This window comes from Sinocyclocheilus grahami, unplaced genomic scaffold (assembly GCF_001515645.1).
Source record: "Sinocyclocheilus grahami isolate Dianchi unplaced genomic scaffold, SAMN03320097.WGS_v1.1 scaffold288.1, whole genome shotgun sequence".
NCBI lineage: Eukaryota > Metazoa > Chordata > Actinopteri > Cypriniformes > Cyprinidae > Sinocyclocheilus > Sinocyclocheilus grahami.
Genome location: NW_015505467.1, coordinates 1,838,847 through 1,861,718, shown reverse-complemented (window position 1 = coordinate 1,861,718; position 22,872 = coordinate 1,838,847). Strand labels below are relative to the sequence as shown.

The window sequence follows — 22,872 nt, the reverse complement described above, 5'->3', positions numbered from 1 at the left end:
CAGGGACTTCCATATGTAGTACTGCCCTGGGCCAGTCCATATGTGTAATTCCACATGTTACCTCCTATGTGCGGGATGAGGCTTCCGTAGCGTCCCAACTGGGTACGCTTTCCCAGTGTTATCCAGTGGCGGACACCTCTGCCTAGCCGCTATCCTATCTTCCACCCCAGCTGGTGTCGGGGGACTTGCCGGCTTCCGCAGGGCACTGGAGGGGGTCAGCAATAGTGGCGTTTTCCATACGGATCCCAATTCGTCAGTCACGACTGACGTAACGTAGAACGTGGCTGACTGAAAGGGAACGTCTAGGTTACTTGTGTAACCCTCATTCCCTGAAGGAGGGAACGGAGACGTTACGTTCCGTCGCCACAGTTGCTGTACCACCGCTGTACGGCCGGGGCACGTAGTCTCGGCTCCTCAGCGGAAAACTGATGTGCGTTTGCACGCGCTCTCCTTTTATACCCGGCGCTGCAGGGCTGGGTACGCGTGGCGAAACACGCACGCCAACTGTCATTGGCTTGTTTAGTTTACACTCGAAGGTGATTGGGCTCTCGGGCGAGATCCCAATTCGTCAGTCACGACTGACGTAACGTCTCTGTTCCCTCCTTCAGGGAACGAGGGTTACACAAGTAACCTAGACGTTTTCACTCAGAAAAATTGAGTATATTCCACAATTAATTATAAAGGAACACATCTAATTAAACATGAAATTTTTAAGTAGAATAACTAAAATAATATTTTCTTGTAAAATGTACCCCAATAATCTTTGAAAAATCACTTTTTCCACAGTGTAATTCTTACATGTATGTCATACTTTGTTATAGATTTCCCCTCGAAGTTGTCCCAAAAATGAGCTACGGTATGTCCTTTTGAGGACATTTAATTAAAATTTTATAAATAAACCTAGTTGATTTTAATTAATTTATTTTCCCATTCTAAAAATCCTATTTTTTATGGATAAATTTAGGGTTTGAGTTAGTCAATATAATTAGCTTTATAAAAACAGCCTATGGTATGTCCTCATTTAGCTCTAAGTGTGTGTGTTTGTGTGTGTAATTGCAGGAATGTGCATTTGAAAGGATGGGAGAAGTAGAGAGGTGGAGAATGACACCACTCTACCTGTTGAAACAAAATGACAGATGTAATAAGGACTCTCCTGACTTTTGTCTTGTGTGTGTGTGTGAGTGTATGCATGTGTGTGTGTGGTGGGAGTTAACAGGAAAGGTTCAAAAGTTCACTTAAAATAGGTTACTGCATGTTTTTATGATTCATTGCATTGTTATGCCTCTGCGGTGTTTGCACACAAACACACATTCACATACATTCCTATGTAATAAACACAATTTCAAATAACCCAAACAGCTTCAAATGACTGTGAATTGTAAATGATGTTTCATCTGTATAATATTATACAAAAATTACATCTGATGTTCATTTTATGATATCTTCTTTCCGTCTCTTTGTGGAGGTTGAGTGGGTGATGGGCAGGGAAAGGGGTGATGAGAGGAGGTGTAGTAGTTTGAGGGGTGACAGCGATAAACGAGTGTGACTGCAGTGAGAGTGACGTGCTAAGCAGAGGGGTGGAGACACTTGTCTTTTCAGAATGAAGGGAATCACCATGGCAGCAATTAAAAGCCTGAGACCCCCCACACTGGGTCAGTGTGCACAGAGAGATGAAAGTGTGTTTGTGCATGCATGTATGTGTGTGTCAGAGAGTGTGTGAGCTCCCCAAAAGCCGTTACTCAGCAGGGGAGAGAGAAATGAACTCATGAACTTCTAGAGGAGCAAATCTTTGAGAGAAGGACAGGTGTCAGCCGCAGAGGGGTGATGAACTGATTAAACTGAACTGTGATAGTTATGAGCGAGAATACATGCTTTTGTTAACTGGTTTATGCGTCAGTTGTTACCATATAGAATTAATAATTAAAGACATAATAGGATGACATTCACAATGCATTTAAAGGGATCATTCACTTCAAAATGAAATTTCTGTCATTATTTACTTACCGTCTTGTCTCATAGTGACCTATTCATAGTGAGATTATAAGTGTCAAGCTCAGAAAAGGTGGGGAAGAACATACAAAAACAGGTGTGTTTGTCTCTTTGGATGTGGAATGCCTATAATGCTGGAGCTGCTGCCTTTTAATATCAACACACACTTACCTGAGCACCAAATATTTTGATGCACCATTATACATTTATTTATTTCAGAAATGTTCATACACACTCGCGCACCCTCACATACAGTACATATAAGGCACAGACACCCGCAGGTACCTGTATTGTTTTTTCCAGTGAGGCAGAAATTGCTACGATGGTCTTGACATGGTCGTTGAACATGCATTTATGGAATGTGTCTTAATGCAAGTCTACAATGCTCTATCAGGCATGGAAATTAGTAGTTTAGATAAGCCTGTGCAAGTGAGAGAGAAAGCGAGAAGTAGAATTAAAGGGATAGTTAAAGGGAAAATTCTGTATTCCTTTATTCACTTTAAGTCATTCCAAACCCATATAAGACTTTGTTTTGCCTGTGGAAGACAAAGGGAGACAGTTTTCAAGCATCAAAAAAACGAATCTGAAAATACCAAAACATATGATAAAAATGTTTAATATGAATTGCTCACTATACTCCAACTCCTTTGAATCCATATCTTTGAGTGAAAAGAGATCAAAATTTATTTTCTTTATTATATGGCTGCAGACAATGTCGAAGTGACCAATTTTAGGATACTTTTAAGCTGTTTATGCTGTTTTGCATTCCTTTTAATGAGTTAATCCTTATAATAATAGTTCACCCCTAAATTCTATAATTCTGTCAGCCATAAGAATTTTGTTCATCTTTGAAATACATATTAAGGTATATTTAATGACTCATGAGAGATTTCTATCCCTCCACAGTCATTTTTCAAAAAATGCATCAAGACATTTTAAAAGAAATCCTTATTGAGTGGTTAAATCCAAGTCTTCTGAAGAGACAAGGTCGGTTTATATATGATGGACTGATTTAATTTAGGCTTTTTTATTCATAGAACACAGTTCTTTCTTAAACTTTTTGAAAGTGTCAAAGTTTTGGTGTAATGGTCTTTCAATGGAGAGACAGAAATCTTTCAAGTTTCATTGAAAATATCTTCATGTGTCTCGAAGATGAACAAAAGTCTTATTAAAAGCTTCTGTCCCTATTCATTGTAATTACATGGAAAAGTGCAACATGAGGGTAATTTTTTTGAATGAGCTGTTCCTTTAAAAGTGCAGTTTAACTGTCTGGGGTAAAAAAAATTCTACAGGCTCAGTAACTTTCATATCAAGGTCACGCTGACAGTTTATGCCTCTTGTTCTGACCCAAGCAAGCTTGCCTTTCTGTGCTACTTAAATATATGTGAGTGGAGTGTGTCTGTGTACATGTGTATGTCGTGACTTTAGTACCTCAATCGCTCACCTCTTCCTGTCTGTCAGTGTGTGTAGTGTCGAACTGACAGATGGGGACTAATTAGCCCTGATCATTTCAATAGATGTGTATTTGGTGCTTCTCTCTCACTCACTCACTCACTCACTCACTCACTCACTCACTCACTCTCTTTTCCTCTGCTTTCCTTCCCTCTACTGTATGTTTTTCTTTGGGATAGAAATGTTTTCACTTGAGAATGTGGGTCTAGCAGGTGTTAATTTTATTTTCCCTTTGTCTCTCTCACTCTCAGTCTCACTCCCAGGAATTCCTCCCATGTTAGGTCACTGTAATCTCACTTGTCCAGTTCACTATTATGATGAAGACATGCAACACAATACCACCATTCGTAAGTGTGTTTGTTTGAAAGAAAAGAAGAAAGAACGAGAGAAAGAGAAAAAGAGATTTGCCGGAGAGACAAAATGGACTTTTAAACCTAAATTCTTGAAAGGAATTTTTCAGATAATCCCCCTCTCCTGCCACTAAGCCCACTCTCCAGAAAACGTACTTCATTTCCATTGACGATTTCTCTCACGTACGTTACGCTCTGTTTGCCAGCTCCTTCCTAAGATCCTCAAAGCGTCGGCCATTGCAGTGCCCTTTACAAAACCAACTTCCTCCTCATCACCTCTTTCTCTGTGAGGTCTCTTCCTCTTCTGATGCATTTCTCATTCTGACTAGAAATCGTTTGGGTTGTGAGTTTGGCCTAGTGATAAGACCCCAGCAGCATGCAGTTCGGACCACTGAACTATTCTAATCAACACTTTTCACACACACAGAGTGATTATGTGAGTATTTTTCAAAAGATGTTGGGTACAATTGCAAAGAAAGAAATTACAATTTGTCAAACACCCCAAAGCAAAAGTCAAACTTCTCTTTGTTTGAGAAGTTTTCAGGAATGTTTTGTAGAAGACAGTTTGACAGCTGCATCAGTTTAATATGTTAAACTAAACTGTGACTTGACCTCTGCTGATCTTGTGGAAACTGGATTTGAACTAGTGTCAGTGCAAAACAGTATTTCTCATCGAGATTAGGGTTACTGGATGTGTGTGTCTGTGTAAATCCCCCGGCCTCTAAAAATAATGCAGGAACTGTCTGGAATGTGACACACAGATATAACGACTGCAAGAGCTTAACATGGATCAACACCACACAGACAAACACACACACTTACACACCCTATAAAAACACTCTCTCTCTCTCTCTCTCAATAAACCTAAACCTGTTGACAACTGCTGTCATATTTAGACTAGGCATGGGCCGGTATGAGATTTTGATGGTATGATAACCTTAAGCAAAAAATATCACGGTATCACGGTATTGTCGTTACAGTTCTAAAATGTGTTATTTTTAAATGACTGGGTACAAAAATAACATGCTGAACACAATATATTTGGTTTTTGAGCAACGTACAGAATATTAGGAACAGTAGAATTTGTTTATTTTTTTCTTTGATTTGTTTCCTAAAAAACAACCTTTATTTATTTAACCTAAATATGTAATTACAGTTATTTAATTTTAGTTACATAATTATAATATACCGGTACATATAATTTCATATCATTTAGTTATATAATTTCATATACATCATTTGATTTAATAATAAACCAATTTGAAGCAAAAACAGAACATTCTGTTTTGACTAGCTTCGTGAAATTATACTACAGGTGCATCTCAATAAATTAGAATGTCGTGGAAAAGTTCATTTATTTCAGTAATTCAACTCAAATTGTGAAACTCGTGTATTAAATAAATTCAGTGCACACAGACTGAAGTAGTTTAAGTATTTTGTTCTTTTAATTGTGATTTTAACATAGATTCTCTATGGGGTTCAGGTCTGGTGAGTTTGCTGGCCAGTCAAGCACACCAACACCATGGTCATTTAACCAACTTTTGGTGCTTTTGGCAGTGTGGGCAGGTGCCAAATCCTGCTGGAAAATGAAATCAGCATCTTCAAAAAGCTGGTCAGCAGAAGGAAGCATGAAGTGCTCCAAAATTTCTTGGTAAACGGGTGCAGTGACGTTGGTTTTCAAAAAACACAATGGACCAACACCAGCAGATGACATTGCACCCCAAATCATCACAGACTGTGGAAACTTAACACTGGACTTCAAGCAACTTGGGCTATGAGCTTCTCCACCCTTCCTCCAGACTCTAGGACCTTGGTTTCCAAATGAAATACAAAACTTGCTCTCATCTGAAAAGAGGACTTTGGACCACTGGGCAACAGTCCAGTTCTTCTTCTCCTTAGCCCAGGTAAGACGCCTCTGACGTTGTCTGTGGTTCAGGAGTGGCTTAACAAGAGGAATATGACAACTGTAGCCAAATTCCTTGACATGTCTGTGTGTGGTGGCTCTTGATGCCTTGACCCCAGCCTCAGTCCATTCCTTGTGAAGTTCACTCAAATTCTTGAATCGATTTTGCTTGACAATCCTCATAAGGCTGCGGTTCTCTCAGTTGGTTGTGCATCTTTTTCTTTCACACTTTTTCCTTCCACTCAACTTTGTGTTAACATGCTTGGATACAGCACTCTGTGAATAGCCAGCTTCTTTGGCAATGAATGTTTGTGGCTTACCCTCCTTGTGAAGGGTGTCAATGATTGTCTTCTGGACAACTGTCAGATCAGCAGTCTTCCCCATGATTGTGTAGCCTAGTGAACCAAACTGAGAGATCATTTTGAAGGCTCAGGAAACCTTTGCAGGTATTTTGAGTTGATTAGCTGATTGGCATGTCACCATATTATAATTTGTTGAGATAGTGAATTGCTGTGTTTTTGTTAAATGTGAGCCAAAATCATCACAATTATTAAAATAACAAAAGACTTAAACTACTTCAGTCTGTGTGCACTGAATTTATTTAATACACGAGTTTCACAATTTGAGTTGAATTACTGAAATAAATGAACTTTTCCACGACATTCTAATTTATTGAGATGCACCTGTACATGCCTGAACGAATCAAACAGCAGAAGCTCTGAATGAGACGCAGATTCACTCTCTGACAGCGGGAGGTGCTCATGAAACACCAGATACAGTGTTTCCTTGGTTACTGCCGTAAACAAAGCTGCACTGCGCTGAAACACTGCTTTAATATGAACTAGTGATGGGAAGTTCGGATCATTTTACCGACTCGGACCTTTGAGTCTCGTTCAGCAAAACGAATCTTTCTTCGAGTCATTTCGTTCATTTTAGCTAAATATAATTAAAATGTTACGTGTTACTTCCCTAACACGTCTACTACTTACGCAAACGTTGATCACACTACAAACAACACAAAACTGCAATAAGAAACAGAAAAGATTAATTCATTGTTTACCTGGGTCTTCAGTCTATGATTAGCTCACCTCACCTCTTATCTGACTGAAGTCTTCAGGTTTGAGTCGTTCGTTCATCACATGACAGCCCCATAAACTTAACCTTTGCAGTCTGAGCTGGAAAGAGAATTGATTAGTTTATCTCTCAAGTCTTTGGGTTTGAGTCGTTCGTTCATGACGTGACAGTCCCATACACTTTAACCTATGCAGTCTGAGCCGGAAAGAGAATTGATTAGTTCATCTCTCGAGTCTATCGAATCGTTTGTTCTTTTGTCACGTGACGTGACAGCATTGGATAGAGAAATTCGTTAATTTACAAGCTTCCTCACAAACGGGTGCATAGTTATTATTATTATTATTATTATCATCATTATTATAATTATTATTTACTCTTACAGTTACGTGATGCGTTTCTGGTCTCAAATTGTAGCTTTTTACTTATTACAGTTTATAAATGTGTGAATTTCTGTCATGATGGTTCTTTTCCATATAACACTGAATGTTGTAACAAAGGTAATAAAGAGTTGGTTATTATTATTAAGTATCTTTCTGGCTCAGACTGCATTGGTTAAACTTATGGGGCTGTCACGTGATGAACGAATGACTCGAAAAACCCGAAGACTTGAAACAGGTGAACTACTTGACTAATTCCAGTACAGAACCTATAAGCCCCATTCACACTGCCAGCGACTTTTTCGCTGTATGTCGCTAGACTCTGTGCTTGTGGGCGTTCCTACTGCTGTTGCTCTAATGTTATTGGTAGACTGCACGTCTGGACATATATGGACATATGAAATGCAATCACAAACTGTATATTGCCGGTAAAACAAAGATATCATTCTACTATGACTAGGAATTAGACTTAAAATAAATAAAAGTACCATTCTGCTGTTGGAGAGTGTTGTTATATAAACTACAGCAGTGCTCGTGCATTAAATCATTAACCGGTGCTAAACTGCTCACTGCATCATGTAATTAACAACTCAAACCATCAATGTATGAATCAAACTCATTTAGACAGCCAACAGTTTCTTTGCTACGCATCATTTTTTATATCCATGTATGTGGTTTCAGTAAAATCATATAAAACAGTGAAATCGCTCAGGAAATCTGTCCTGTCTTGCCTGCACTTGAGACGGTGACGTGTGAGCGCCACTGACAGATTCTTTACTGTTATTGGTTGTCGCTCGCGAAATTCCCTGTTCATTTGCTTAAAGTTAAACAATTCTTAACTTTTGTCGCTTGACTCGCATCGCTTGACAAGCCCACATTCTGTCGCCAACGGTCACTGTCGCTTGTGTCGCCGGAAGTCGCCAGCTCTCCACTGAAAATAAATGGGAGCATGTCGCTTTGTCGCTGTGTATCGCTGGCAGTGTGAACGGGGCTATAGGATGTTGCGCATGCGCGACTGAACGAATCACTCCCCGAGACGACTCGTTCTTCCCAAGTCACATTTAAGATTCATTCAAAATGAACGAATCGTTCAAGAACGACCCAACACTAATATGAACTATACAGAGACGAAAGGAAAAGAAAATACCATGTAAACTTTTCTGAATACAGTCAGTTCCCCTCAGAAACACATTCATATAACCCCCCAAATCAATATTGAGGATTTTCTTCCAATAGCTGTGCATCATGAACAGTGAGTTATCTGCCTGCTACAGTATTTTTCTCTGTGCGTCCGTCTACAACGTCTCTGGCCTGTGTTAAAGGGCGTTTACAGACTTCATATTTTCACATAAATTACATTTTGGAAAACGATTGCATTGCAATGCAGTTTGTGCAAGTCCAGAACAGAGACGACTTGCTTGCAATAAGACAAAAAACTGCATATTGTGTAAGTTCCAGGGGCAGCTTCTTAAGTTCGGCCATCCTATACACACGTGACTGACTGACTGGAGGAGGAGGGGTCGTGTTACTCTTTACTCTGCACTCAACCTGAGGGATTCCTACACATTCAGTCTTTGAGGAGACATGAAAAACAGCGCATACCGCAGGAACGGTATAGCAGAAAATATAACTGTGAAATTTTCAAATCGCGGTATACCTTGAAACCGGTAATCGGCCCATGCCTAATTTAGACACACTCAGAAAAGTCTAAAGACGAGCCCAAATGCACACACACACACTGCAGTGAAGTTCAACTTTAAGTGAAAGTCAAATTTTTGTGAAACATAATACAATTGTCCACTGATACTGCATGTGCATCTGTTGTAGACACAGAATGAAGTTTGCATGTGTGTATTTGTGTGTATGCTTTCACTCTGGGTGGTAATGTCTATCTGCTCATGTGGGCCAGTTAATTTTAGACGTCTCTTTCTGCCCAGAAGTCTCACTCGTGTCGCGTCGGTGTCTGTGTAGGAATTTGTCACTGTATGTGTCAGATGAATGCATGAGGCATCAGTGATTTCAAAACTAGATGTTTATCAGATCACACCTAATGTGCTAAACACTCACCCTCAGATCATTCCAAACCCACAAGACTTTCGTTTGTCTTTGAAACACAGGAGAAGTTTTTTTATGTAACCTGAAAGATTTTTGTCCCTTAGTTGCCCTTTCTAGCAAAACGTTGAATTCAACAGGTTCGTAAAGACATTGTAAATGAATCCCACATGAATTCAGCAGATAAGTCCTTAAGATATATGATCACTTTATACAATAAACATTTTAATTAAGGCTTTCATTCACATATACGCTCATTTGAGATTTGTTTTTGCACATGCAGTATTGCAAGTATGGCTGAGTTGCCATTTATCATTTGATGTGCTCTATGTATGTGTGCTGATCTGTATTTACTGCTACAGTATTTATTGACTCACATGGAGTATTTTTATGATGACTTTATGAAAGAAAAGAATAAAGTATTTTATTCTTGAGTGTATGTGTGGCTTTATGAAGTGTCAACGTTTAGGTGGCATGAAGGTGAGTAAATGATGGATACTGTGAAACACTGTGGTTTGCACCTCAAAAACCATGTTTTCATCACTCCAATAGTCTGTGTAGGGATGTAACGATTCACTCAACTCACGATGCGATACAAATCACGACACAATTTTCACGAATACAATTTTCTCATTATTTTTGAACAAAATGATACAAATTATAAAAGAAAAGGTGTCCTTTTATTATTTTTCAGACAAATTTTAATCACAATCCAAACAAAGATGCTGCATACATGCTGCATGATCAGTTTATGATTTAAATTCGATTATATAATTTCAAAATTCAAAGCAAAAACAGATTGGTCTGACTTTAGTTTTGGGAAATTTTACTAAATAAAACATCTGCACAAAACAAAAACAGCAGATGGGCTGCATGAAATTGCAAATTCACTCTCTGACAGCAGGTGGCGCTTATGGAACAGCGGCAATATAGTGTTTCCTTTCGTTACCACTGTAAACAAAGAATAGCTGCGCTTATAAACACTACTTTATACAGAGGCAAGATGAAAAGAAAATACCATCACAATTCCTTCAACATCTCAACCGATTTGAATCGTCAAATATTTTTATTTGATTTTCAATTGGCTCGACATGCAACATTGAGCCTGTGTAGCATTTTCTTTTACCAATATAATTTGTTGATCGTTTTTGAGAATGAGGGCATGTCACACAACCTTTCCTTGTTGGAATCTGCCTAATTTTGAAGCTTCTATTAAGTCACAGGGTATTTGTCACCCTGGAATTGTGAAGCTATCAGAACAAAAACTAACAATTTTGGTTTCATTTTGACAAGACAGTTGAGAACCGCTGTCATAAAGGACCTTTTGATGAGTTTTTGTGTGTGTGTACAGTATGTGTGTGACTGCTTAACCAAATTTTGGGGACAATTTGTACCTAAACGTTAGCTAAATCTGACAGAACAAAATAAAGTAAATTTTTATCTTCAAACTGCAGAAAGTTTTCTGTTAGGGTTAGGATGTGGTTATTGTATTTATAACTAGCTGTTTATAAAAACACAGTGGACGTCTTTGGAATGTCCCCATTTTAATAGCTAAGTAAACATCTGTCTGTTGGCAGACATGTAGGGGGAAGTTATTGATGAGTCATTTGTATTTTACTGAATGTTGTGTCTAAAAGCACAAATGAATCTGATTTTCTTTGATTTGGTGTAATAAAACTCTCCACCATGGTGTCTGGCTGCTCTGGAGATGTGGGTGTGGTTAGGCAAATATTTGTGTTTGACAGACAGCGGTGGCTGACTGTTTATTGAAGTTTATGTCTGATGGACAGAACTGGAAAAAGAGCAACACGCCAACTATGAATAATCTTTTGGAGCAAGTGTACAGACTGCAGTGGTATGTGTTTGACGTGCATTATTGGCTTTCTGTGATTGTGGATGGTATCCTTCACTGGTCAATATTTTTTTAGACACACTAAAGCTAGCACGCTTTCACAGACGCAGCCTTTATAAGTGTGACCCGAGGACACAAACGCACACACACTCACACCAGGTCTTTCTCTCTCGCTCTAGAAACGCATGACTGAAGGCCATGTTTTAAGAGGGTGATGGAGAGAGCGGAGAAGAGAAAAGTAAAAGAGCATCTGAAGTGAGCGCCAATTTGCCTTCCAGCTTTTGAGGGGTTTTTAAGATGCTCAGCTTTCAGTCCATATAAGACATAGAGGAATGACCTCTTAAATCACTAACACACACAAAAACTTTCAATGTCTAATCATCCCCGGTGGCATTACTAGAATGCCATCCTGAGGTGAGCATTTGGATGAATGAAGCAGACCGGCCATTTTAAGGAAAATCTAAATCCAATAAAACTATATTAAATTTTAGGAATGAATTTTAAGCAGATTACATGATTTGAGAAGTCATATACAACACAGAGAAAAGTCTGTCGCTTTCACCAGAAGATTGTGTTGTGATATTTTGATAAAAATTTGAAAGGTCAGAAATATTTTTTAAAAATGAAACATATGTGGATAGCTTGTTTGCGGTAAGACACACGTACAAAATAGATAAGGGTAAATTTTCATTATCTGTTTGATGTTAAATCTTCAAATTCCATTGCCACTCAAATCACACACCAACAAAAGGAAAACTCTTCATGCAAGTCATTTTATGATATTACTAGACACTACTACAGCAAAATAGAAGACAAGTAAATAAATATTTGTACTAAAAACTTTTTTTGACAGTTTTTAAAAATTAACAATAGGTATGCAAATTACCTTCAAAACTTCTAAAACAACTTCAATAACCACACTTTTCAGTGAAAAGACCTAGACACCTGATAATTAATTACAGACAAGTTAGTGTCAGCTGAAAGAAATTTTTACTTAAATTTTTACTCAGCCACCCATATCTGCGCCTCATTCTAACCGTCATTACATTTCCTGCCTACATATATGTCTGCAGGAACCAACATTACCTCATTGTTTTGTGTTTCAGCTTTGCTCAGTTCATGTGAGAATGTTATATCTCACATGTTGTAGAAATCTTTTCTACCGCATGATGATGCGTTTAAAAGGCATTTGAGCATATGTATATGAAAAAGACAGAGTGTGTGTTATAAGAGGTGTATTGAATTGCAACTGTCAAAATAAAGTGAAATTATCTCAAGGTTGTAATAGATCTCTACTCCTTTCCTCTTCTCTCGAATGCAAAATTGAAACTATGGACAGATGGACAAATATCGCTACATTCTCTCTCTCTCTCTCTCTCTCTCTCTCTCTCTCTCTCTCTCTCTCTGAGTGTGTGATCTATTAAGATAGTCAGACAAGGGTTGACAGATACACAAAGGCTTCTGCAGTTCTATTGTGGTGGCAGCCTCACCATACAGTATGATCATTGTGTATGGCCTGCGGGTGGACTGTGTGTGTCTCTGTGTGTGTGTGTGTGTGTGTGTGTGTGTGTGTTCATGGGACTTACACACTGCTCTGTGATGAATTACTCAGAGTGGGCAGATTATGCCAGTATGACATTGATACGTTGAGACATCTAGTGAGATTTTATTGCATTCAAAATTTGTGTGTGTGTGTCTGTGTGCATGTGGTTTATGAGGACACAAATTTGTATAATAACATGGGTATGACATAGGTATTACAACGAGAAGGTGATTTATGAGGACATTTTCAGTGTCCCCGTAATTCAAAAGGCTTATAAATAATTCAGTATGAGTTTTTTAGAAAATCTAAAAATGCAGAAAGTTTCCTGTGAGGGGTAGGTTTAGGGGTAGGGTTGGTGTAGGGCAATAGAAAATACGGTTTGTACAGTATAAAAACCATTACGCCTATGGAGAGTCCCCATAAACCATAAAACAAACCTGTGTGTGTGTGTGTGTGTGTGTGTGTGTAAGCGGGTGGGTGTATAAGGATTTTTGAGGATGTAGAGTCACTTGTTATCACATGGGTGAATAATGACATCAAATTGCTCTCCAAACACACACACACACACACACACACACACACACACACACACACATATATATATATATATGTATGTATACACACTAGTACACACTGTATTGCAAAACATATGTTTTGTAATTTCCAATTCTCATGTATACTTTAAACAAACACAAACATCTTTTTGTTTTAACATTTGTTTCTGCAAAAATGAAAAAAGTGTGGATAACAGGTTCATGTGGAGGAAAAAACAGTGTTTGTGTCTATGTGTGTGTTTGCTTATATGGATGCGTTATTAGCCACATGCAACTATGTGTGAATGTTTGTGTGTTTTGGTTGGAGTATATATTGAATTCCTGTCTTTGTGCTTTCTTGCTGTCATGGAAACATGTTTTCGGGGAGGACGGTGGTCCATAGGAATCAAATGAGGCGTGAATAATTTATCTCTTAATGACTTCATTCACATCAATAGCATTGACTCTAATAAACCTCCTGCCATGACTGAAGTGTGTGTGTGTGTGTTCCTCCATGTTGCACTGATGAAAGCAAACACACTTACGTGTGAGTTTTCATGGTTTTAACTTTAAATGTTGTGAAGTCAGGGGATTTTCCATGGAAGCGAGTTAGTGTGTGTTTGTGTGTAATTATGCATATGTGTTTGCATTGGGACATTTACATTCCTCTTTTGAAACTGTATGAATTATGGAGTGGAACATTATCATTCAAAGACAATCAAACAGTTACACTTGCGTAGTTTATGGTAATTTAATCCCACAGTCTACAGGTTTCTCTGTTGGAGTTTGTTATTATAATTTAAAATGTCTGATCTTTAGTGTGTGTCTGTACATGCTCAGATATGTTTTAACATAACAGTGCCAGCATTTACCATGTCTGTTTGGTAAATGTTCCATAGAAATACCAGAATTTCTTTTTAAAAGTATCAATGTATTATATAAAGTATGCTATTCTTTGGCATCATGGTAAATAAATATGGTAATCAATCAGTACAATGGTATATAGCAAATTAGCATATTATTAAATTGTTATTACATTGTAATACATTTACCAAAATTGGACTAGTTTGAATCTCATATTCAAATGTTTTAACATGTATATATATATATTTGTATATACAGTAGTCAACATTTGAAGTGGATCAAAAAATTTAATCAAAGTTGTCCTAAGACAAAAACGCATTTTGGTTTTAGGTTTTAGGACAACTTTGATTAAATTTTTTGATCCACTTCAAATGTTGACTACTATAGTTATTTGTATATACAGAGAGAGAATAAATCTCATATTTATTTATTACACTGTAATGCATTTCTTACATTGCACGAGTTAAAAGACAGTTTTTCCTGCAAGACTTTCTGACTTTGACACACAGTTTGCATCTCTACATTTTATTTGTATGTTTGTCTTGGCCTTAATACAGACATAAGTAACCTCCTGCATGTGTGTGCGAGCATCTGAAATTGCAATAAGAAAATCTCATGACAAGAATTTCAACCACAAAGCAGGCAGGAAAAATGAGCATCACTGAGAGAAAGCGTATTTCAAAAATATAAAACACTGCGAAGTGTACTAAAGTCATTGAATACATTCAAATGAGGCAGTAAATCAGTGTCTTTACGATCCCCCGAAGTGTGTATATGCGGTTTAGACATAAGGAATACTGCGCGGGACTCTTCTGCTATGCTTTATGGCTTGGTCAGGCGTTAACAGAACCTTCCATTAGCCTTCAAACTAAATCTCCCTTCAACCATGATTATTTGTTCCTGATGAATTCGTATGAGAGTGGAACTATGGGAAAGGTCACACAGAGAGAGGGAGATGATAATGTTGACTGTGTTTCGTATGTAATGTAATCAGATATGTAAAGCTGACATCTTAACAGCTGCTCTGGGCCGAGTTTTATTGATTGGTTCATGGTGGTTAAGCCGAGGGAAACTTCTAGTAAGGCTGACTCGCAACCTGCTATTACAAATGTGAGGCGCACACGCACACGTACTCGTGCAAACGCACACACAAACTGCGGTGATTGTTAAGCAGTAAATTACAGAAGGAAATCCTCCACGGCTGTATGTAATTCCCACTGGCAGATTGAGTGTGACTAGAAAACCACACCGTCTCCCTCTTACTCTCTTTCTGTTCACTGAGATTTTCAATCTGTATTTTGTAATTGTAGATTACAGAGAAGCTGAATTTGGACTCATCCACTAGCTCGTCGTGTGTGTTTGAGAAACTGAAGCTTAAAGCTCCAAAATCAACAGCTCTGACAGACACATCCTTAAAGTGACCCACTGAAGAAATGTGGGCTTAACTCTGTGTGTGTGTGTGTGTGTGTGTGTGTATGTGTGTGTGTGTGTGTGCGTGTGTGTGTGTGTGTGTGTGTGTGTTTGAGTGAGTGTGGAAAGGACAGATGGACTCAAGCAGCTGTGTGTGTAGCCATTGGTTATGACTAAAGTTTGCGGGTGTGTGAAATACAACATTGAAGCCTCGTCTGTATTTGAACAGGAATATTTCAGTTTGACACACACACACACACACATATACTGTCTGCTGGAATCTACGGCAAATAGCTACGAGACTCAAAACATCTAGAAAAGATTTAGAGAGAGAGAGAGGAGAGAGGGGAAATAGAGTTACTATCTCCTGTCTTTCATCTTCGAGTGTTTCTTTGTCTCAATTGTTTCGATCTGTGTGACTTAAAGAGAGAGAAAGAGCAACAGATAGACCGACAGAGACAGAAAGAGAACGAGTCAGAGAGAATGGCACACAGGGAGACACAGACGGAGAGAAAACAAGTGGTTGTGGGAAAGTTGGTGGTTGTCTGTGTGCACCCACACTGGCACAATTAAATCCTGCTCTCTCACATAAACACACACACTGAAGTCTCTCTGACTTTTTGACCCTGAAATCAGTGTAAGGCTGGATGCACAATCTTTTCATGATTATTCAACATTAATGTTTTTTTTTTGCCTTAAAGAGTGTGTTATCAGATTAGTTTCTCCTCAATGACTTGCGAGTATGAGAGGGTTAAGGGCAAAAGTATATATATATTTTTTAATTATATTATTACATTGCTAGATATAAATTCTAATAATTTAGTTTATAATTTCATTAATAATTTAATTATATATACGTGCATGCCTTAAGTACATTTTTATTTAAATTTTTGCAATAGACTCTTTAATCTACTTTGCGTTAATAGCTGTTTCCATCCAATATTAAAATTACAAAATTTAAATTGGCACCATATAACTCAGAAAAACAAAAAATAAATAAAGCAGCATATTCCATCTGTTTAAGAACCCAAAATGTTCAATTCTGGAAAAGGAAATGACATTGCCACTGGAAAAGTAGCTGCAGTGGCTCTTATTAATAAATTAATATACTACTAATATAAAATAAACGTAATAAATTACTTTCAGTTTAGATTGTGAAGACAAAACACCTGTGACAAACTCACATTTGTGGTCAGCGGCAGAGGGAACAAAAGTGTGCAAGAAAAAGTTCTGCAGAGTAATAGTAGCCGTTCATTTTAATGATCACTTTGGCATTTCAGAAATATCAGAGCAACATGTTTTCTTCTGTGAGGGAATGATGTTTAAGTAAAGGGACTTAAAAAGTTACTTTTTTGATGCTCCTCTAGTTTTTTTTTTTTAGAAAATGTGTTGTAGGCTTCATACAGAATTAAAAATACATATATTCTAGAATATTATGTTCTTTGTTAAAATTTTTAAGGGTATGTGATTTTTCAGCTCATTGATATCCCACTGATATTGCCCAGCCCTAACTCATATCTTTTTTTTCCAGGAAACAACGAATCTAGCTACAATCACCGATTCCATGACTTGTCGTTTTACCATCAAATTCCTTATATAACCTGGGTTTGCTTTCCAAACGTTTAGTACAATCTTTATTTTTTTGACTAGAACTTAAACAGTTTATATGACAGGTGAATTCCAAACTCACCAATATTTCAGTCTGCATTTGTGTGTGTCTGTGTGTGTGAGAAGGAGGGCAGTCTGTGCCCTAAGAGCCAGGCTTACAAGACGAGTGCTGAATGCCTCAAGTTCATAAACACCTCACTAATGAGCCTCTCAGGGGAAAGCAAATGATCAGCGCTCATTTCTTCACAGATCCCTCTAACATCTGCTAATATGTGTGTGTGTGCGCGCATGACATTTTCATGGATGACAGGTGGTCTCCCCAACACCACTGGAAGTTAAAGAGAGAGAGAAAATGTGAACCACATATTCACGCTCAGAGAGTACTAATCCATTTCCAGTGTTTTTATCAATGTGTCTCAGCTGTCAGTGGAGCCAGTCTACCATATATAATGTTGAAACAAATTCACAAATGACAAATTATATTAGTCACAATGAAACAGAAGTAGCGACAAATCTTTTAGTCCATACTGTGACATACCTCCAAGTGTTACAGATTATCGCAAAACTCATTAGTTGTTGAATAGAATTTGAGAAGAGGATGTTGCACTCAAAAATGAATGCAGTCAATTTTAGAGGGACAAAGTTTAGGTGGACTAAGTCTGGAGAAGAATGTAATTTTCATCAGCAGATCCATTCTGACGTTTTCATGAAACATTATAAGGTCAAAAACAAACAAACAATGAAACATGCATGTTCAAAATATGATCTATATTGTACATTTGCAAAATCTTCATTCCAAATTAAAATTGTACATAATATTTACTCAAAATTCTGTTTGAAAATTGGAACTGGCACAAGAAAACTGCAAAAAGAGAAAGAGTATCATCCAATTTCAATAAATCAAAATGGCCAAAAATCAGGCGATTAATCAATGCTCTTTATGTATGTGTATATAACTAAAGTTAACCTGATAAGGAATGAAAAAACAACCAGAATGTGAAGAAAGAAAAGTACAAGACTTGAAAAATGGTGTACAAATGCAGAATTAATCAACTTGCAGTCATACCGAGCAGACACGCATTGGCAGTGAGAGTCTATTTCACCCTGGCTCAAATTTAAAATCTTTACACACGCCGTCTGAGTGAAATAACCGTTTCCGATGCTGTCCAAGCAAATCCAAACACTTCCAGCTCTGATGTTTGTGTGCTTATCGTGTCATTTGGTGAGATAGTGTTGTTTCTGGTTCGTCATGCTGGCGGTAATGTAACGTTTGCTATCAAAGGCTCAAGGATGTGATAGCATCGCCGTCTGTCTGTTCTCCCTCTCACTTTCCTCATTCCAACCTATCAGTTTACTTTTCCCTCTCTTTCCTTCCTTCTTTTTTGAGCACTATGTGGTAATATAGACTCATTTTTGTAGAATTTCTAGGTTTATTCCACCACAGACTTATTAGGATAAAAACAAAATTTCGTTTTAGAAAAGTGTTGTTTTGCTTAACCACAGTGCAACGGAAAAAAGGCAAGCGTCCATGTAAAACAGCAACTTTAAGACCAAGCAGAGTGCTTTGCCAATCAGTTACTTACAGTCTCGGGGCACAGGACAAAATGTTAATCGGTGGGCCCCCTTTTCCAATAAGAAGGCTATAGCATAGTGCACTTTAGTGGGCCCCCCTCGTCACAGGGCTCGGGACAACATTCTTGGTTTCCCATCCCCCGATGACAGCCCTGGTCGGGAGTGGACGGAACTTAATAGTGGATGGAGCAAATCAGTTAGGAATACAGGGCAAAAGTCACACTGCATTATTAAAATTCATCAGCCAAATATATATGTTTTATAATGTTTCCCTCCACCAGCTTTGATTTTGAATCAAAATATATAGTAAATCACTGACAGGATTTAATTTAATTACCCTTCTGTCATTTTTTATAATTTAATAGTATTTGAATTAATATTTAACAATTGTGTCATTGGCATCTGTATTACCTCTACAAGGTTAATAGACATAAGTAAACCTAAACAAAAAGGTTTAGTGTAATATGTTGGCGTCTGTGCATGGTTGTCCATGCTGGTAAGATTGTACTGCCCCCTAGTGGATGATAAATCCATCACTGCGGTTACATGCAGACAAGTGTGTGTGTTTGAGTGAATATTTTTGATATTATAAATACTTGTCTGTCTCCCTAGCATTTTCATTTAAATCCTGCTGCTCTGTGATTGGTGCTGTCATGTGCCACTCATGAAAATGACAGGCATCTCGATGAATAGAGCTCTCGACAGGCAGACAATCTATCTCTGTCTCTGACCTTGCCACATACACACACACACACACACACACACACACACACGCACACACACACACACACACACAGGTTTACATTTGTGAAAAGTGGGGACATCCCATAGGCGTAATGGTTTTTATACTGTACAGACCATATATTCTATTGCCCTTTACCAACCCTACCCCTTACAGGAGACTTTGTGCTATTTCAGATTTGCAATACACTCCATTCTGTGTGATTTATAAGCGTTTTGAAAAGTGGGGACATGGGGTAATGTCCTGAAAAGTCACCTTCTCCTTGTAATACCTATGTCATACCTTTGTCATTATACAAATTTATGTCCTCATTTGTCACAAAAACGCATACACACGCACACACACACACACAGAGCTGATCTCTTATGGTCAGTGTCTAGTTTTTGGAGACTGAGTGTCTGTCTCCCATTATGATTGACAGGTGAGGAATTTGACTGGCAGATCTGGCTAGCTAAACCGGCTATTCATGCTCTGTAAGGGTCCCATGCTGTGTGTGTATGTGCGGGTGTACGTCTATAAATGAGAGGGTTGTCTTTGAGAGTCTGCTTTGCGTGAGGGAAGGCACTTCATTAAAGTCACCCCTACGGAGACGCACACACAGGAACCCGCACACATGCACACTCCAAAGTGAAAAGGTTATCCTTTGGGAACTGCTGAATGGAGATTTGATCATGTGACCGGGACTTAAAATCTGATCATGTGAGCCCTGAAAAAAAAAATCTTGTGGTCGTGGCTATTATGACATTCATTGAAAGAAGTTAGTTAATTGATGTTAATTATTACAGGTGGGCTCTTCATAGCTCTTCATTATATTCATTCACACTGTATGATAACAGAGAGAAAGAGACACATTGATTAGATTAGATTATTTTAACTTCTCTCAGTGTTTTATGGTTTTATATGAGTTTTTTTCTCCACAGCAGGAGAAAAGAACGATTGAAAGTGACAGCAAGTGAAGGACAGAGAGTGGGATGAAAGCAGGGATTAAGCTTCTGTTAGTTTTTGTTCATTTATTGAAAAGAGAAAGAGAGCGAGTGAAGCACTTCCTTTAAAGGTGCTCAGGGGTCATCATTCAACCCTCTTTCTCGCTCTTTTATTCTCTTTTTCTTTTTCTGCTCTTGATGCTCTTGATGGGTGTTCCACTCTATGCTGCCACATAAGTTGCGTGTGTGTATGTGTGTGTGTGTGCGTGTGTGTGAGCCTCCCTAGTTGTCTAGCCCACCTCCCACCATGTCTTTGTGCGTGTGTGTGGCGCTTCATTCAATGTTCGTCACCCTGTAGCACTGGGAACAGGTTTTTTTAATTGTTTGATTTGATTTAAATAGTTTGTCTGTGCCTGAATTCGTCTCACTGTCATATGGGTGACAGCTGGAATGTTTGTGCTGTAATCCAGAAGTACGTTTGATCTCATAAATGCGCCCACAGATCGGTGTCGGTGTCCTGTACAGGCACAGATGAACCTGATTAAAGACGATTCCCATTCAGTTCACGCTCAGGTCATGTCAGGATGACATTTTTAAAGAGCGCTGAAGACTTACCCAGGCTGTTTAAATGTCTGCTCTGATGCCTAAAGAACCTGGGGCTTCTGTTAGAAATGTTTGTTTAGTCTCATCATAACTGTTCATTAAAGTTTGGTGTGTGCATATTTGTTGTGTTTCTTCTTTCGGTAATACTTTATTTTGATGGTCCCTTTTAAGCATTCTGTTGACAATAAGTAACTTTGCACCTACATGTCAACTAACTATTAGTAGTATTAGTAGACTGTCTGCTTAATATCTGCCAACTCTTTATTGTGATGATCTCCCAACAGACATTCCTCTGACTATAAGTAACTTTGCAAGTACATGTCAACTTATTCTAACCCTAACCCCACCAGTCTACTAGTACTCTACTGATCATCAAAATAAAGTGAAACCCTTCTTTCAGCTGTTTTATATTTTGTTATATTCAGCTGATAAACGCTGCTTTTGTAAATAAACTTCAACATTTAGCAAGGATTGTGATAGTGTGTGGGATTGATTACATCTTTTTAGCTGTTTATATTTGAAAAAGGTGATAATTCATTCTGTTCTCATTTTGTTCTTGTTTTCCTTCCTGCTTTTTTTTCTTCTGTTGTTTATTTTTTTCACGCTGACAGTATCTGCAGATGTCGATAAATGTTGAATACTATGTGTGATTGTGTTCTTTTTATGTTTTATTTGACCACAAGGCTATTAGTTATGTGTAGATTTCACACTGGTGAAGTGATTAATTATATCATCCCTTTATTTTTCTCTAGTACACTGTCTTCTCTGTCTTATTTTTTATATTGACCATTTATCTAAAGCCGCAGGGGGGCTTGATTTTTGTGGTTCGAGACCAATTTCAGGATTCATAAAGCATTTATTTTGTCATATGGTGAAATAATCAGTCTTTGCCTCTTCTGTCAGACAGACATTTTGTCATTATTTACTCACCCTCTGTTACTCTAAAGCTGCATGACTTTCGTTCTTGTGGAACACAAAAAAATAAATTTTGAAAAAGTTCCGCATCACTCTTTTCTATACAGATTGGAGCTTCGAGTTTAAAAAAATAATACAAAAGCACCATAAAAGTTTCCTAAAAATGACCCACATCTTTCACAGGGGCCCTTATATTTATATTGTTAATATAAAATTGTATAACATTCAACTGCAGTGTTTCCCATTCATTAACCAGACTGTGGTGGCACACTGAACTGACATTATATTTTATATTTATTTACATATTTTTATTTATTATTTATTTGTATTACAACAGAATTACCAGAGATACATTTTAGATACAAAAGAACCTTTGAATATTGACAAAGGGGGGTCTTACAGTCAAAAGGCTGAGAAACACTGAATGGATTCATTGAATTGATTTAATCAGTTTGATTTATCAACTTAAATTTCATATTGCTTCGGAAGACTTATTGCACACAAGTCATATGAACCACTTTTGTGATACTTTAATGTAATTTTTGATGATTGAAAGCTCCCCATTTATTGTTATGGCATGCAAAAAGAGATCAGAACATTCTTCACATCTTCTTCACTCACACATTTCTCCTTCTGTGTTGCAAAGAAGACAGAAAATCAAACAGTTATGAAATGACATGAGGATGACAAGTAAATGATGACAGAATTTTCATTTTTGGGTAAACTAAAATGTTTATTTAAAATTCTGAAAGTTGAGGTCTCAGTCTGCCTTTGCTTTTATTGTACACAACAATAGTGAAGGAAAACAATTCAGTGTACCCATGCTTTAAAGAGATCTACATATTAGTATCTGTCTTCATAACTGCTTATGATTGTTAATGTTCTTTCTCTTTATTTACCAGTGACCTGAGTGAAAATCAAATCCAGGGGATTCCCAGAAAAGCATTCAGAGGAGCTACTGAGATCAAAAACCTGTGAGTCTTCTGTATCTTTGTGTGAAATAGAGAGAGAGAGAGAGAGAGAGAGAGAGAGAGAGAGAGAGAGAGAGAGCTTTGGAGAGAGAGAGAGAGAGAGAGAGAGAGAGAGAGAGAGCTTTGAATTAATGATTGT

At 37.8% G+C, this 22,872-nt stretch overlaps 1 protein-coding gene across 1 annotated transcript in view; it reads left to right on the top strand.

Moving 5' to 3' along the window:
• LOC107600654 (slit homolog 2 (Drosophila)) overlaps nucleotides 1-22,872 on the top strand; it is an 88,599-nt gene that overhangs the window by 29,272 nt on the left and 36,455 nt on the right. The window contains exon 3 of the mRNA XM_016292601.1: nucleotides 22,665-22,736. Coding sequence (XP_016148087.1) covers nucleotides 22,665-22,736 — 72 coding nt within the window. The remainder of the gene's footprint in view (nucleotides 1-22,664; nucleotides 22,737-22,872) is intronic.